The sequence below is a fragment of the Ursus maritimus genome, unplaced genomic scaffold, assembly GCF_017311325.1.
Source record: "Ursus maritimus isolate PB19 unplaced genomic scaffold, ASM1731132v1 scaffold_33, whole genome shotgun sequence".
Lineage (NCBI taxonomy): Eukaryota > Metazoa > Chordata > Mammalia > Carnivora > Ursidae > Ursus > Ursus maritimus.
The window spans coordinates 10927666-10944005 of NW_024425897.1; the positions used below are offsets into that span (position 1 = coordinate 10927666).

Below are 16340 nucleotides of genomic sequence, written 5' to 3' on the forward strand. Positions count from 1 at the left end.
CTGCAGACAGCAAAAGGGCAGGACCTGGTGACCGTGAGCCACAGAACGCTTGTGCTCCCATCTGGACTGCTGGTTCGTGCCACTCCCACCATTTTCAGTTTGGACATACCTACGAAGGGCTTACTCTGCTGGGCCCTTTGTTAGGTGCTGAATCTACCAACAGTAAATGGGACACTGCTCCTGTCCTCAAGGAGCTCACAATCGAGTGAAGGAGAAAGACATACCTAGGAGCTTCAAGTCAGAAGCTGGGTGTCAAGAATGAAGCCCCTGCTTCTAGTGCTAGCCCTTTGTTAGGCTCCTCACAGTCATTCAGAACTGGATTTAATGCCCTCACTGCTACCCTGAAAGTAGGTGGTGATGTCGCCATTTCACAAATGAGAAATAAAGCAGCCAGCCCAAGATCAGTTAGGTGGTAAGTGGTGATTCTGAGATTTGAACCTTGGATCATTTAGTAAAAGACCTAAATATGCACAGAATTAAGGGGATATGGAGTATAGTTTTAATTACCTCATTTTATAGATGGGAAAACTGTATGCAGAGAGAGAAAGCACCTTGTCCAAGGGCATGTAGCTCCCAAGAACTTGAACCAGGCCTCTTTCTTTCCAATTCAGAGCTTATCTAGCATGCCTTTTACATCGAAAGAAATTTGAACTGCATGCCCAGAACAGGGTCTTCCTGGCCACCTCCTATAATTCATGGTTCTAATTACACCATTCTAGGTACTTCATATCCATACTCTTCATGCCGTACCCAGCTCTCAAGTCCCTGAAGTTCAGCATCCAAAGAAGAGGAGGAAATGCTATAGGATGGGAATGACCAATGGCAGAAGCCATCAGTGTTGGACACCCAGGGGGAACTGGACACTCCATAAAGAGAGATTCTCAGGGTCTTGCTTCTCTAGACCTCCCTAGCTTAGTTGCTTTCCACAGCTGCTTCAGCTCCTTCCTGTCTCCCTCCTCTACCTCTTGCAGTGCCCAGAAGTAGTAGTGACCTCTCATGTTTCATTGTTAATTAAGTTTTGTTTAGACTTTCTCTTCCCCGACTCATATAAGCTCTTGGAAAGTGGAGTAGGGAAATGTGTATGTCTATCTTTTATATCTGCAGTGCCTAGCAGGCTAGGCTACTATAATAATACACTTGCTTTGTTCTTCACAATTTGCAAAAGGCTTTCCTCATATTTTAGCTCACTTAATCTTCACAGTGCTCTTTGTAGTAAGATGCTATTACTCACATTTTGTGAAGGAGGAAAAGCAACTGAGAGAAGTTGTCCAAAGCTACCCAGCTAGTGGAGAAAGTGGTGAATAATGTGAGCAGCTAGCATTATCATCATCTTTAAGAGCAGTTAACACTTACTGAGTTCCTACTGTACTTAGCCTTTTATATAAACATCTGTATAGTTTGATACTTGTTATTTCGTTTTCACAGTAGTCCATTTTACAGATGAGGAAACTGGGTCAAAGAAGTAAGGTAACTTCTGCCAGATGACATGAGTTGGCAGAGTCAGGATTCACACTAAGAAGCCACTCCATCCTGCCTCTCAGAAACAAGGATGTGGCCAGGGTGGGTGGTACAAAGTCTTGACAACAAGAATAGAGTCTTCACTGGAAAGAAAGATGGCATGGGCTCAGCAGGCCCGGAAGCCCTTAGCTCTGGGTGCCGGGAAGCTCAGAAATGAGTTTATCTTGTGTAGACTTGGCCTGAGAACGCACCCAACCTGACTGAAGGGTGGAGCCTTACAACCAGGTTAACTTGGAGGAGAAAGGAGCTGTGGGTCTAACATGTGTATCTCACACGGTGCTAATGGAATTTTGTCGTCCTCCCCCATTATTTTATTTTGAAAATTTTCAAATATATAGAAGAGTTGAAAGAATAGTTCAAAGAATATCCATGTATCCTTCACCTAGATTTGTTAACTTTAAGCCAGTTTCTCTTTAAGTATGTACACACACACGATGTATTTTATTTTTGCTGAACTATGAAAAAGTAGGTTGTAGATATCTTGACTTTCACCCTTATTCTAATACATTTCTTCTAAAAAGTCTTCTATATTACCAAAGTATCATTATTGCACCTAAGAAAATGGATAGTAATTTCACAGTGTTATCTAATGTATAGCCCAAATTCAAATTGCCTCAGTTGTTCAAAAATGTCACTCATGGCTGTTTTGTTTTTCAATCTAGAATCGAATCCTAGGTTTAGGTGTTGCATTTGGTTGCTGTGTCTCTAGGCTTTTTTAATCCCTATACCTTTTTCCCTCATGACATTAACTTTTCAGAAGAGCCAAGACCAGTAGTCTTACAGAATGACCCACATTCTGGATTTGCCTGATTGTTTCTTAATGTTTAACATAGTTTTTTCACAAGAATGTTAAGTCAGCAATGGTGTTGGTGATGGGTAGGTTTTTGAAGAACAGAGGTGATTGAGCTGCTTTGGTTCATCAAGATACCTGTCTGGACCAAAGGTTCTTAACTGGAGCCATGACTAGGTTTCAGTCCTTGACACACACACACACACCATACCTAAATAATATGCACATTTTCCTTGTATGTGCCTTTTTCTGACAGAGGCTTCTTGACCCTTATTAGATTATCTAAGGGCTTCAAGACCCATAAAGTTTAAAAGACACTGGTTGGCTAGGTGAGGCAGGCAATACAGAACTGGTTTCTGGGATCATCTTCACTCTGAATCGACTTCCTTTGTGGGGATAGCAGTAAACTGTAACTTTCCCCCATCCTGGCTTTGGATCAAAAAGAGGTCTGTCCATTTTGTTGTTAAACCTGGGAGCCAGAGACAGCCTGTGTAGCCTGGTTCCAAGGATCCAGAAGAATTTCTTGCCTCCTGCCTTTCAGGTGTTCAGAATGCCAGGATTCCCTCACCAACTGGTACTATGAGAAGGATGGGAAGCTTTACTGCCACAAGGACTACTGGGGGAAGTTTGGGGAGTTCTGCCATGGGTGTTCTCTGCTGATGACAGGGCCTGTCATGGTGAGTGAGTCCCTTTTGGTCATCAGAGTCCACTGACGACACCTTTGGTTCCTCATGGCCTTTCACCTTCTAGTCTTCCATCAGCCAAGGCCTCCCCTTTTATTTCTTCAATCATTTAACAGATGTTTTTTGAGTACCAGTTAAGTGCAGGTAAGATCCTTCCCTTAAAAACATAACAGTCCAATGTTGGGAGTGGGTGGGTGGGTGGGCAGGGAGGAGACACGAGACATGGGATGAAGGCCTCAAAGGAGAGCATTACAGGTTGAGGAGGATGTGTGCAGAGAATCAGAAAAGGAGGCCCTGGAAGGGGCTGCTAGAGAGAGGTTCCACCTTCCCTACCTGCTCCAGAAAAGGGCTTTAAGCCTAGTCACAGATTGCCCACCATGTGCTGGAGGAACTGTGCCTTTCTAGTGGGGATGGTGACTTCTGGCGGCTTGCTCTCATGGCTGAGACCAAAACAGTTTTTTGTAATCTCAGAAATGACAGGGAGGCACCAATCTGACTCGTCCTCCAGAAGCTCTAGGGCACGGAGTACAGAGGTGGCTTGTGACTGGGACCTGTAGATCCTTGATTGGAGGTCACTCACCTACCCCTACCCTCCAGCAGTGACAGCTCACTTCCTCTGTCTGTCATCTGTCTGCCCTTCTCCCTGTCTGCTCACAGGTGGCCGGGGAGTTCAAGTACCACCCAGAGTGCTTTGCCTGTATGAGCTGTAAGGTGATCATTGAGGATGGAGATGCATACGCCCTGGTGCAGCACGCCACCCTCTACTGGTAAGTTGGTGTCCATCCTCCCCCTACAAGAGTGGCCGAGAGAGAGAAACAGATGTAAGTGTGAGTTGGGCAGAAACAGTACAAGGGTATCAGCACTGGATTCCTATCATCGCAATGCCCATAACCACCTCTGATCTATAAGCAAGACAATTAACATCTCTCTGCCATCTGTCCTCACCTACTTCGAAGATAATGACACTCTGCCCTGCAGTCCTCCCAGAGGGAGAGAATGGCTGGGAAGGTGCTTGCAGAGAAGGATCCCAGAAAATTAAAGGCAAAAGCCCCTTAAAGCTGACTCAGTCCAGTTGCCTCAGTTGAAAAAGAAGTCAGGCTGAAGCCCAAAGAGGGGAAGGGGGCTTGGTTCTCACTGAGTCAAAACCAGAGCGAAGAGAACCCAGGCCATCACACCCGCACTCCTAGCCTACCCCAGGGACTCTGGGCTCCTCATTCTGAGCAGCCGACTGGAATCATGGCAAGGATGGTAGTAGTGGGAATGTGGGTACTATTGCTTGAAGCCACATAGTGCCATGGTTGCTGGGGGCTTCCAGGTGGGGCTTCAGGATCTTAGCCCCCTTTATGTTCATCTTCCCAGTGGGAAGTGCCATAATGAGGTGGTGCTGGCACCCATGTTTGAGAGGCTCTCCACGGAGTCTGTTCAGGACCAGCTGCCCTACTCCGTCACACACATCTCCATGCCAGCCACCACTGAGGGCAGACGGGGCTTCTCGGTGTCCGTGGAAAGTGCCTGTTCCAACTACGCCACCACTGTGCAAGTAAAAGAGTGAGTATTTTGAGAACCCCTAGAGCAGTTGTTGTTACACAGAGTCCATAGATGGGCCTCAAGGGGTGCAGACTCCCTTCACCCACATCTCATGTCTTTCTCCTGGAGCTCACTATGCTGTAACCCCACCTGGGCCTTGGCACGTGCTCTTCCCTCTGCCTAGGTTGCTTCCCACCAGACACTTAATGCCAGAACTGCTCACCTTTCACGTGTCAAGTTTCAGATTATGTTTATTCTTTGAAATTATCTGGCTTGGTTATGTGTATTTATCATCTTTCCTCCTGATGAGTTCCTTCCGGAACTTAGTCTTGTTCAGTACTGCATGCCCGGGGCCGAGAACGGTGCCTGGCATATGGTACGTGTTCATTGATTATTGTTTTGTTGGTTGAGTAAATGAATGCAGGAAGAGAAAGAAGTTAAGACTTCATCCTAGGTCCAGGCCAGAGACCAGATGGGCAAAGAGTCTGTGTTTGTCTAATACCATTAATGAGGCACCTGTGGCTGCCAACCCCGTAAAATAGTGACTGTGCGCTTACTGTGTGCTGAGCACAAGGTGCTTGCAGGATAGGTGAGAGCTATGAGGGTTGGGGAAGTCAGCAGGAGGTGAGATCTGCACCAAAATCTCATTAGATGAAGAGGGGACGGCATTGTGTTCACTGCAGAGGTGGGAGTCTGTGGTCGTGTCTGAGGTAGATTGGGTGGTTAGGAGTAGCCAGAAAGGGGGCTATTAAGTCATGTAGGGATTATGAAGACTCAGCAGGTCTTTTGAGGGATAAGCAACAAGGTGATGCAACCAGGTTATCGTTCTAGAAGGATTGCTGGCGTAGGCATTGGATGGGAGAGGAGCAAGCCTGGTAGTGTAGAGACCATTTAGGAGACTGTTGAAAGATCAGGGGAGAGGTGTTGGTAACTATGATGATGAAGTGAAGGCAGGATTTTCAAAGACAGTGGAGTTTGGGGGGCAGTGAGAGAACTCCAGATAGGGAAGATGCCATCCACGTCTCTGGCTTAGGCCACTGGGTGAGTGGGGGTGCCCTTCACTGAGACAGGGCACCCTGTAGAGGACGTTGTTTCCCCTATGAGTGGTCTGGGTCTCAGGGGCCCCGTAGGAGCCTGGGGCGTGATGAGCCTTCCTGCACAAGCGAAATTGGTCAGGTACATTTTTAGGATGTCTTCGTCCTGCCTCAACTCTTGTCTGGCCCAGGGTCAACCGGATGCACATCAGTCCCAACAACCGCAACGCCATCCACCCCGGGGATCGGATCCTGGAGATCAATGGAACCCCCGTCCGCACACTCCGAGTGGAAGAGGTACGATGTGTGTCCAGTCGTGTGGAGGTGGGACATGGAACAGACCCTCTGGGACATCAGGCTATGGCCTTTGCCTTTCTCCACCCCCAGTCTATCTCTTTGTCTTGCCACTGAGCCTGTGACCTCTGGTGACCTCCTGCGTCAGCCTGGCATATTCCCAGGACAGCAGAGATGGCCTGACAGATGGGATATCTGACAGGATGCCAGGGAGAGGGCACTGTGGGGCTGCTGGCAGCTGGAGGCCACCATTAGCCAAGTCGAACACTGGCCATACTGTGCTTGGATTATCTGGGCTGACTGTGGGTGGCCTGGGTTCAGACAGCCTGTGGGAGCCAGCCTTACACTACTCTTGTCTACAGGTAGAAGATGCGATTAACCAGACAAGCCAGACACTCCAGCTCTTGATTGAACATGATCCTGTCTCCCAGCGCCTGGACCAGCTGCGGCTGGATGCACGACTTTCTCCCCACATGCAGAATGCCGGACACTCCCATACCCTCAGCACCCTGGACACCAAGGAGAATCTGGAAGGGACCCTAAGGAGACGCTCCCTGAGGTGCTTCCTCCTATCCTGATTCCCTGCTGACCCGTGCCTATCCCTCAGATGAGGTTGAGCTGGCTTTGGGAGGCCAGCAGAGTTAGGAAGGGAACCCGCCGGCCAGGGACGGGCCATAAGGATTGTGCTGACCCAGCTTCCCCCATAGGAATCACAGTTCATAGCCAGGGCCTGTGCGTGATCTGACCCAGCTGTCTGCCAGGTTTCCTTAGAAACCAGAGAATCAGCCCCTGTCCACTGAACTCCTGAGCTGGACAGGAGGCAGCAATGCTGGCCCCTAAAGGACCAGCAAAGGGAAGCACGGGGCTCAGAGGCTGGAGTGGGGGCACAGAAAAGATTAATAAGTATAGATAAGAACACTGAAAGCTATAAAGCAAGAGATAAATGCAAGCTGTTTGAGATTTGAAGGACCAACAGTCAAAACCTCAGAGTTATCCAGGTCCAACAGGAGGGAGCACTCGCCCTGGATACAGGTGCCAAGTAAGGAGACTGAGAGAACAGGAGTCTGGAACAGTGGCTCTCTAGACAGAACACCCATACCATGCCTTTGAAACTGAGCTCCCTCCCTTCACAAATCACATCATCTCTCTGAGCTTCTGTTTCTTGCATCTATGAGGTGGGGTTATAAGACAAAGGAGGCTGTCTCACCAATTATGTAAGGATTCAGTGTGGAAAGGGCTGCAAAGTAGCACAGAGCCAGCAAAGGGTCAGCGCTAAGTGAGGTGTTAGTATCACCAGGAGTCGGTTCTCTGTCCGCCCTCCTGATCAAGCAGACTGAATCTCTCAGGGCCCTTGCCTGGCATCTGTTGGAAACAGGGCCTTCCCCACAGGGTGCTGGGCATGAACTTCTGGCTGCCGTCTTGGCCTCGGCACAAGTGAGCTGGTAGAGGTAGGGCACCTGAGCACAGAGAAGGCCTGAGAATGTTGGGGGGTGGCCAGAGAGCTGCTTAGATACCTAGAGGGCCATCATGCAGGAGAGAAGGCAGCTCACCTTGTGTGCTTCTGTGGGCACGGTTGGTGGGAGGCAAAGCAAAAGAGCAAGGGCTAAGAAGCCTGTGGGCGGTCCTTTCTGAGTAGCCCAAGTGAAGTAGGATGTGCCGGAGAGTTTTCGGGGTTGCAGTTCACCTGCAGTGCTATGGACTCCAGCCTTCTTGTCCCTTTTTCAGGAAGTCAGTAACAGTTATCAACCATTACTATTACTGGCTGCTTTTAAAAAATGTAAATACACTGGCTTTACTGCTGTAAAAATCATACATGCTTATTACTTTAAAATTCGGGAAATGTAAACAGGTAGAAAGATGAGCAAAATAGCCAGAATCCCATTTGGTCATTTTTGGGATGGTGGTAGGCTACCATTCTAACCCATTTAGCCCTTGACTCAAGCAGATGGGAAGTGGTGGATTACCATCTTACAGTGTTGTCATATATCGAGCACTGTAAGCTAGTAGAGTCTAGTCAGTCATTCCAGGTGAGTGCTCAAGGTTCCTGCTTTGATACTTAAATAAACTACCGATGTTTGCAGCCCCAAAAGGGCACATCTGTCTGACGTAAGAGGTCCCTCCCCTCATCATAGCACCTGAACTACAGATGTTGGGATGGGAGGGTAGTAGGGTGGCCTTGAGGTTTCTGTCTCCAGGGTTTTACCGGCAGGTCTCTGAGGACTACCCTAGCCCTGCCCTCATCTTTCCTCATCTTCAGGCGCAGTAACAGCATCTCCAAGTCCCCTGGGCCCAGCTCCCCAAAGGAGCCCCTGCTCTTTAGCCGTGACATCAGCCGCTCAGAATCCCTCCGCTGTTCCAGCAGCAACTCACAGCAGATCTTCCGGCCATGTGACCTGATCCACGGGGAGGTCCTGGGGAAGGGCTTCTTTGGGCAGGCCATCAAGGTGAGCGCAGGCAGCAGCTGCTCTGCTCCTCTGCCCCCAACCCCTCTCTCATCTTCTTTTGTGGAGTTCTCAACACATGATCTCACTCCACACCCTGCAGGACACCAGGCCCCCTTCCTGGCTGCAGGTGATGGTGTGAGGGCTACACTCCTGCCCTCCCAAGCCACCTAAGGGCAGCGTTGCTGTCGCAGTGAGCTTGGTGGACCTGGAGACCCAGGTTGGGATGAGCTGTGCCCATGGCCCTGCCACCTCCAGTCAGCGGGTGTTCTTAGGTGCCCTGAGGCCTCAGTGCTGGAGATATTGCAGGGAGCACACTGGGGAATGGCTCCTGCCTCCCTGATGAACAGTCTTGGGGACTAACCTCTCTCTCTTTCTCTCCTCCTCCTCCTCTGCTGAGAGCTGGGAGGGGGGGTCAGGTAAGCCGTGTGTCTCAGCTTTCAGGGCATTGGGGCTAGAGAGCTCACCCTGACCCACCCAGCTCCCTGGTGCATGTCTGTGGCACTGACCCTCCTGTCCCAAGACTTCTCTTCACCCAAGGGACTCACTCCTGTGTCAGATGACCAGAGCCCCTGCTTGGCTTGGCCGTGTCCCCTCCTGCCTCCTACACTTCCCTTTTCTGCATTCTCACCTCCCCTCTGTGCATGCCCGGCTCTCCAAGGAAGAGGGTATGCTCCTCTCTGAGGCCCCTCTTGCCTCATGCTGTGTCTTCTACACATGAACTCTGTCAGTCTGATCTGGCTCAGTGTGTCTTCCAGGGGATGGGAAAGCCAGTTGCGTTATTTTCACACAGTTCCCCAGAACTCTGCACCAGTAATAGTTGCCCTCCTTTGTGACTAGGTAACACACAAAGCCACTGGTAAAGTGATGGTCATGAAGGAGTTAATTCGGTGTGATGAGGAAACACAGAAGACTTTTCTGACTGAGGTAAGAAGATGGGGTGGTAGGAGTTAGGAGTTTGGTGTCACTGTTGAAAGAGGGAATATCTTACTAAATAACAGTTTCAGGAGGAAACTTATTTTAGAATTGCTTTCTTAAAAACTGAGCGGAAAAGAGCTCTAGAGGAATGCATAATTATCTGTTCAATGAACATTTACTGAAGACAGCATGATCTGGGTGCAAGGGATACAGTAACAAATGGGATGTGGTTCAGAGGAGCTTACTGGTGGGGTGATGGACATGAAAGCAGACCAGTTTAGGACAACTAGGCGTTACACTCACCACCGGAACACCCTGCTAAGGAAGCCTGGAGTGGGGCCTCCCACAGAACTGCCACCCCTGAAGCATTTACACAGCTTTTACCACCCCTCCCAAGTTGTTCCATTCCTTCGGTTGGTACTCCTGCGGTCTGGGTATTGCCCTCCCGACCTTTGTTTCACTCTTAGACCCTCCCATTCCAGTTCCCCCTAGTAAAATTCCTAGAAAGGCAGGATCCCAAAGGGTGAGGCCTGTGAGGCATCCCTATCCATGTGGAGGTGTTCTACCCCATCACCTAAGACTGGAGGTAGGAGATGCAGATAACCCTTGTCAGACTAACTCCGTGAAGGGAGGGGGGGAGGAAGACGTCTTGGGAAGTAACCGTCTACCCTCCTTGGCCTCTCCCGCCCCCAGGTGAAAGTGATGCGTAGCCTGGACCACCCCAACGTGCTCAAGTTCATTGGTGTGCTGTACAAGGACAAGAAGCTGAACCTGCTGACAGAATACATTGAGGGGGGCACACTGAAGGACTTTCTGCGCAGTGTGGTGAGCATACCACCCTCGCTGCTTTGCCTACAAAGGGTCATGCTGAGCAGGACTGGGCACAGGCAGGGAGGGTTCACTGGGAGACTGTGTTGACCTGTGGGGCCTGGATCCCAAATAGGACAGGGCCTCACAGCCTCTGATGGCATTCCCCTATCCCATAGGACCCATTTCCCTGGCAGCAGAAGGTCAGATTTGCCAAAGGCATCGCCTCTGGAATGGTGAGTTCTACCAGCATCTGCCAGCGGTGGGAGTGGTGGTGAGGTGGGGATGGGGAGTCAGGATAGGTGCAGGGATTGCAGGCAGGCACCAGAAGGCAGAGACCCCAGCCTGAGCAGCTTGTTTGGGCTGGGTCAGTCAGCAGCTATTTATTGAGCTTCTTTCTGTGCTTGTGAAATTGCCCCCAGTTGCCTTTTCTTAGCTTACAACCTACTCTCAACAAGTTCTAAATCTTCAAGGACAAACAGGGCATGGGTAAGGCAAACTAGTAGTGTCCAGCTGCTGCGGGAATTTGGAGCAAGTAGAGAACCTCACTGCCTATGAAATCAGAGAAGAGGGGAAATGTGTTCTAGTTAAGCCTGAAGGATGGGTCAGAATTAGATAAAAGTTCCTCTTGGCAGAGAGGCCCCAAGGTTGAGGTGATGATATCAGCAAAGACCTGGGAGGAGAGAGGAGGAAATAGTCTGTTTCACCTGGGAAAGAATGAGACCAATTATAGTAGTAATACCAGTGACAGTTGCTGAGTGCTTTCTATATGCCAGGCACTGAGCTGAGGGACTAACATGTATTATGTGTTCCTCATGACAACCCCAGTTTCCAGATGAGAAGCTGATGCTAGAAAGGGACAGAGCAGGGAGCTTAGGCTAGTCAGTCTGACCCCCAAGCCTGAGATTTTAATCACTGCTCTTCATGTGGGGTCCATGAAGACTGTGTTAGTCTGGAGGTACATTAAGATCCCTGTGTTTCAGACTAAGGAGTCTGGATTGTATTTAGGAATCCAAAAAGACAGGTGTAAAAGATATTTAAGCAAGAAGGTTTTGTGAGCAGAGCTCAGGTTTTTTTTTGTAGATGAGTTCGGTGCTGTCAGTAGGTGGGGGTCGAGTTAGGAGAACTGAAGGCAGGAAGACCAGGGGTGGGGCTAGTGAAACATTTCTGAATTATGGTATGGCTGTGGAGATGGGAGACTGGTTGGCAGGGTGTAGAGAGACTGGTTGGCAGCAAGGGAGCAGAGGTAGGGGGAGGAGGAGTTGGGGTGGCTTGAGGTACCTAGAAGAATGGTGGTGTCATTTACCAGATGTTTTTGGGGGCAGCGATGTTGGGGAAACAGGTTTGGGAAGAGCTAGTGTTGGCTGAGGCTGATGTGGGGTTAGTGGGGGTCGCATGTGTAGAGAAGGTGGCTTTGAGGAGACTGGAAGGAAAATGCGGGCACCACACGAGTTTCAGGAGCAGGTAGCATGGGAGAGGTGCAGGCAGCCTTTGGAGAAAGGATGGGCAGGCAGGTCACAAGAGCTACAGCATTCAGGAAGAGCTCCCCGGATGTGTGAGCAGAGCCAGGAACCTTGGGAAGGGAAGCAGTATTGTAAGGGACTGGAGGGGGCGTTGCATAGGTAGCTCCTTCCACATTTGCTCAGGAAGGGAAGAGAAAGAAAAGGAAGGGCTGCAGAGAGACAAGAGCCAGAGGTGGAGGCCTGGGTAGGGCAGGGGGGAGGGCGGGGAGCAGAATAGTAAAAGGAGACTTGCATGAAAACATTGGGATAGGAAGAAGTTAAAATGTAGACAGGGAAGAGCAGAAGAGCAAGGAGGGTGCTAAGTCTTAGGGAGGGAGACTGTCAGGAATACAGAACCCGCTGGCTAGGAGGAGGTCAGGCAGGAAGGATCCAGGGTGGCTGAAGCCAGAGATTGGGGTGAGGATGGCTGAGGGGGGGCTAGGAGTAGTGCATCGAGGGAGCCCACTTCAGGTGGCCTGGATCTATGTAAAATGGGTAGTGGGGCTGGGGGCATGCAAGGGCTGGGGCCCGTGAGTTGGGGACTTTAGGAGGGAGCAGTGAGGATCTAGAGCAGCCGCTGGGTTGGGGTCAGTGGACAAAGGACGGTCAGAAGGTGGTAGCAGGGAGAGAGAGGAGGCTCAGGCAGCCTTTGGCTTTCTGTTGGTGTTGGGACAAGGGCATGACAGCAGGAGGCCCTCGCCCTAGGGTCCAGGTTGGGTTCTGAAGCTGAGTAGGGATGGCTTGGGAGAAGAGCAGCCACCAGTTGCAGAGTCTGCATCTGCTTAAATTACTGGCCATTGGCCTCAGCTCGTACTTCTGTTCCAGGCCTATTTGCACTCCATGTGCATCATCCACCGGGATCTGAACTCACACAACTGCCTTATCAAGCTGGTATGTCCACCACCTCGCTGTTGTCTTGCTGGGCCAGCCCTCTTGCCTTGTCACAAAGGAGACTGTCCCCTTGTGCTTTAGACCTGAGTTGTCACCTAGGGCTCCGGTCTTGCCCTTCCTGCTGCACCTGATACCCTCCTCTCTCTTCTGGGGGCTCTCAAACGAATGCAGACACAGTACACCTCCTCCCAGTAGCAGCCTTTGAAATCGTTTGGTCAGAGGGAGCTCCAGAAGTTCCTTAACTCTATATAGAGCCCTGTTGTTTTTCCTGGTTTCACCTCATGGTAGTTCTGTAACACAGCTCACTACAGACCCTGTTCTACACGTGTGGCACCTTGAAGCCTCACTCTGAGGCCACAGAGCTAGTAAATGTACAGTGGCCAGTTTGGGGCCAGCATTTTTCCCACCACCCATCAGCTCTGGTTTGTTAGCATGTCATTTCTTCTGTTAACTTACAGTCTAGCTCCTTGGGTGTCCACTAATTGGCCCTGGCTCCTCCCTCTGGGTCCATACTAAATAATCTTAACCCTTTTCCACATGACTGCCCTGTAGCTATTTGAAGAGCTTATCTCCCTCCAGGTCCCCCCACTGGCTACCTCCATCATATCTTTTCCTGTCTTATCCTGTTCTAGCCATGCCTTAAATATTTTGGGGAACAAGGCAGAATAGGGTAGAAAAGAAAAGAAATCCCTTTTTCTTCTCCTGAGTTCCACTCTCCAGGTCCAAAGCCTTATCCCTGCAGGCTCCAGGAGCTCGGCTGTGAACACCCCCAGGTGGGGGGAATCTGCTGAGCAGATCCCAGACTGTTAGAAAACAAATAGCCAAGCCTTGTCTGCCAGACAGAGCTTTAGCTGTGACTCCCCTTTGCTATGTACCTTTTCTCCCCTTCTCAATGACTTCTTTTGGGAATGTCCTCACCAAGTCCTGACCTGGCCCTTGTCCTACCAGGACAAGACTGTGGTGGTGGCAGACTTTGGGCTGTCACGGCTCATAGTTGAGGAGAGGAAAAAGCCCCCAGTGGAGAAGGCTGCCACCAAGAAACGCACCTTGCGTAAGAATGACCGCAAGAAGCGCTATACAGTGGTGGGAAACCCCTACTGGATGGCCCCTGAGATGCTGAACGGTGAGTCCTGACACTGGACAATGGAGGGGACATGCCCCCAGAGGGGAGTTTGGGGGCCACATCTGCAGCAGAGTCCTGGGTGTTCCAGAGGGGGCCTGTGAAGTGTAAGACCAGGTACCCACAGCTGACAGCTAGATGATTTTTATCCCTTGCCAGACTGGACCTCATAAACTCCTTCCTCCCTGAGCTCCTGGGCCTAGGGTGAGATCTGACTGTGCCTTTTGTGCCCCAAGGGTAGCTGAGAACTCAGGCTGTTTATTGCCAGAGATTTAGCCTTTTCTTTCTCCCTGCTGAAAACTGAAGTATGGTGCCCCCTCGTGGATAATGCTCAAACCAACCACATATACTGGCTGGGATTCTTGAAATGAACAGCATTGTGAGGCCTCAGAAATGGCCTGATTCAACCCTTTTTTGGAGTCTGAGGCCCAGAGAAGTTCAGTGGTTTGCTCAGGAACATACAACTAGCTAATGAGAGAGTCCAGGTGAACCCTGATCAAGTTCTCTTTCACTGTCCCATGCAGTTTCATTTTGGGCAGTGTGTTTTATAAGATCTCTCTGTGGCAGGCCACCCAGGGCTGAGGAAAGATCACGTTCAGAGGGTGCCTGTCCTGGGCAGCCTTTACGGCATCCCTGCGGAGCCTGTTCTAGCTCTGGTTCTTGGCTGTGGCCTGGTTTGGCCCCAGACTCAGTACAGACATAAGAGACCAAACCTAACAGTCTGCTCTCCTGTGTTCCCCTAGGAAAGAGCTACGATGAGACGGTGGATGTCTTCTCTTTTGGGATCGTTCTCTGCGAGGTGAGCTCCAGCCAGCACAGAGGCCAGGCCTTAGGCAGCGAGCCTGGTAGTTCTGTCCTGCCTCAGAGCCAGGACTGCTCCTCCTAGTGATGAGCAGTAGTTCACCGTAAAATCAACACGATTGGTGTAGGGTTGTGCAGTTTATCCCACATCTGTTGACACATTTGAGTCTCATTGGTCCCGTGAGAGGGATCGGGCAGGGATTTTTCAGGTGAGGAAACTGAGGCTCAGAAAGGGGTAGCGACTTGCTTTTGGTCCGGATGCAACCTTTCCCCCTCCCCCACTTCCCCAGGCCCTAGTAGTGCCGTAACCCTCAGCCCCACAAGTGGAAGTAGCCACTGTATCAAGTGCCAGCCTGCTGAGCACTGTGGGGTGGATAGAGTGAGTCTTGGAAAGGTCTCTGCTGTTAGGAGCTTCGCTCAGTGTGTCTGGAAGCACTCAGTCAAACACATACGTTCAAAGCCTTCTGTAATTCCTACAAAATGGTGAGTGGTAGAGGAAAGACAAAGGACAGTTGGAAGAATGAAGGACAGTTTTTTAAAAACTGTTTTCTTTAACAGAAGTCAGTTGAGCATTTACTGTGTGCAGAGCACTGGGCTGGCACCAAAAGGTTTCAGACATGAATCAGACTCAGGACCTCACTTCACAGAGCCTGAACTCTGACAGGGGACATAGACAGGAGGGGACACGGCAGGGCAGGGTGGGATGTATGGAGCTCCCTCTCCAGATTTGGAACATCTTGCTTCTGCTGCAGTGCAGCCTCTTCTAAACCCTCCAGTAACCAGATTCTCAGTTGAGAGACAAGTCTGGATCAGTGAGATTTGGGCATGGAGGACAGCTCTCTAACCTTGGTTTTTACCTCCCTCTTCTGCCCATCCTTCCTGTCCATACACCAGTATCCCACTCCCCTGTGACTGCACCCACCACAGTCCATTCCTGACCAGCCATCTTCTCATCTGCAGATCATCGGGCAGGTGTATGCAGATCCTGACTGCCTGCCCCGAACACTGGATTTTGGCCTCAACGTGAAGCTTTTCTGGGAGAAGTTTGTCCCCACAGACTGCCCCCCAGCCTTCTTCCCCCTGGCTGCCATCTGCTGCAAACTGGAGCCGGAGAGCAGGTTGATATCCAGCCCCTTTCCCCCAGCTTACACAGGCCTAGGACGCTTGCCCCAGCCTTCCGCCATCCCCAAGCCTTTCCCAGGTACAGAGTTGGCAAAAGCCTTGAGCTCAAGGATGTGGCTGTCAACTGCTGAAGCCACCCTAACAACTCTGACATGCCTGGTGGGGTATTGGGGGGGACAGAAGCATAGCCATGAGTGACCCGAATATAACACAGACACAGGCATGAAAACAAATTGTAACAGATGAAATTTCACCGAAACCTATGCCATTCTAACAAAATAAGTGTTTTTCATGTTCACCTATCTATGTCCAAACACTTATAACCTCAAATAAAGAAGTTTTATTTTTTGCCTTTTCATTCTCCCTGTTACTACCCAGTCCTATTTATCATTTTTGTTGACTGTGAAATTCAATTAAGAGACTGCCCAAACATATAATATACATGATGTAGTTACTCAGGTTTTTTCAGTTTCTCCTTATAAAAGGTATTACTACAGTGAGCATCTTTATGCATTTAGCTAATTATCTCCTTGAAAGAAAAAATTTTTGAATGACCTTTATTCATTTCAGATTATAGTTTTCATTATTGTCAGTGTTACCCCTTCTTAGTCATTTTAAATGTCTGTGTTTAATTCACTCAGAAAATACTGACTTGAGTGCCTTGTGCTCGACACTGTCCTGAGCACTTGGCTGAGGAAAGCAAAGCTGCCTGCCCTCCTGGAATTCACATTCTCACAAGGAGAGTTGATAAACAATAGATAGAATACCCTTCATTGAATATTAGGAAGTGACAAATGGTATGGAAAAAAAAGCAGAGCTGAAGAGAGAGGATGTATACGGTGCAAGTTGTAATTTTAAGTATGGTGGTGAGAGTGGGCCTTGCCGAGAAGGT

The 16340-nt window shown here is 49.9% G+C and overlaps 2 protein-coding genes across 5 annotated transcripts in view; one reads left to right on the forward strand and one right to left on the reverse strand.

Annotated features, from left to right (window-relative positions):
• The window catches only part of LIMK2 (LIM domain kinase 2), a 53869-nt gene that overhangs the window by 36544 nt on the left and 985 nt on the right, over positions 1–16340 (forward strand). For both annotated transcript variants that reach the window (XM_040619754.1, XM_008710591.2), the window contains 13 exons: positions 2850–2985; positions 3649–3758; positions 4351–4539; positions 5744–5849; positions 6209–6405; positions 8104–8290; positions 9128–9214; positions 9899–10030; positions 10192–10248; positions 12340–12405; positions 13354–13528; positions 14269–14324; positions 15287–15444. In XM_040619754.1, coding sequence (XP_040475688.1) covers positions 2850–2985; positions 3649–3758; positions 4351–4539; positions 5744–5849; positions 6209–6405; positions 8104–8290; positions 9128–9214; positions 9899–10030; positions 10192–10248; positions 12340–12405; positions 13354–13528; positions 14269–14324; positions 15287–15444 — 1656 coding nt within the window. The remainder of the gene's footprint in view (positions 1–2849; positions 2986–3648; positions 3759–4350; positions 4540–5743; positions 5850–6208; positions 6406–8103; positions 8291–9127; positions 9215–9898; positions 10031–10191; positions 10249–12339; positions 12406–13353; positions 13529–14268; positions 14325–15286; positions 15445–16340) is intronic.
• Positions 1–16340, reverse strand: part of PIK3IP1 (phosphoinositide-3-kinase interacting protein 1) — a 49379-nt gene that overhangs the window by 18616 nt on the left and 14423 nt on the right. The gene's annotated exons all lie outside the window — the stretch shown is intronic.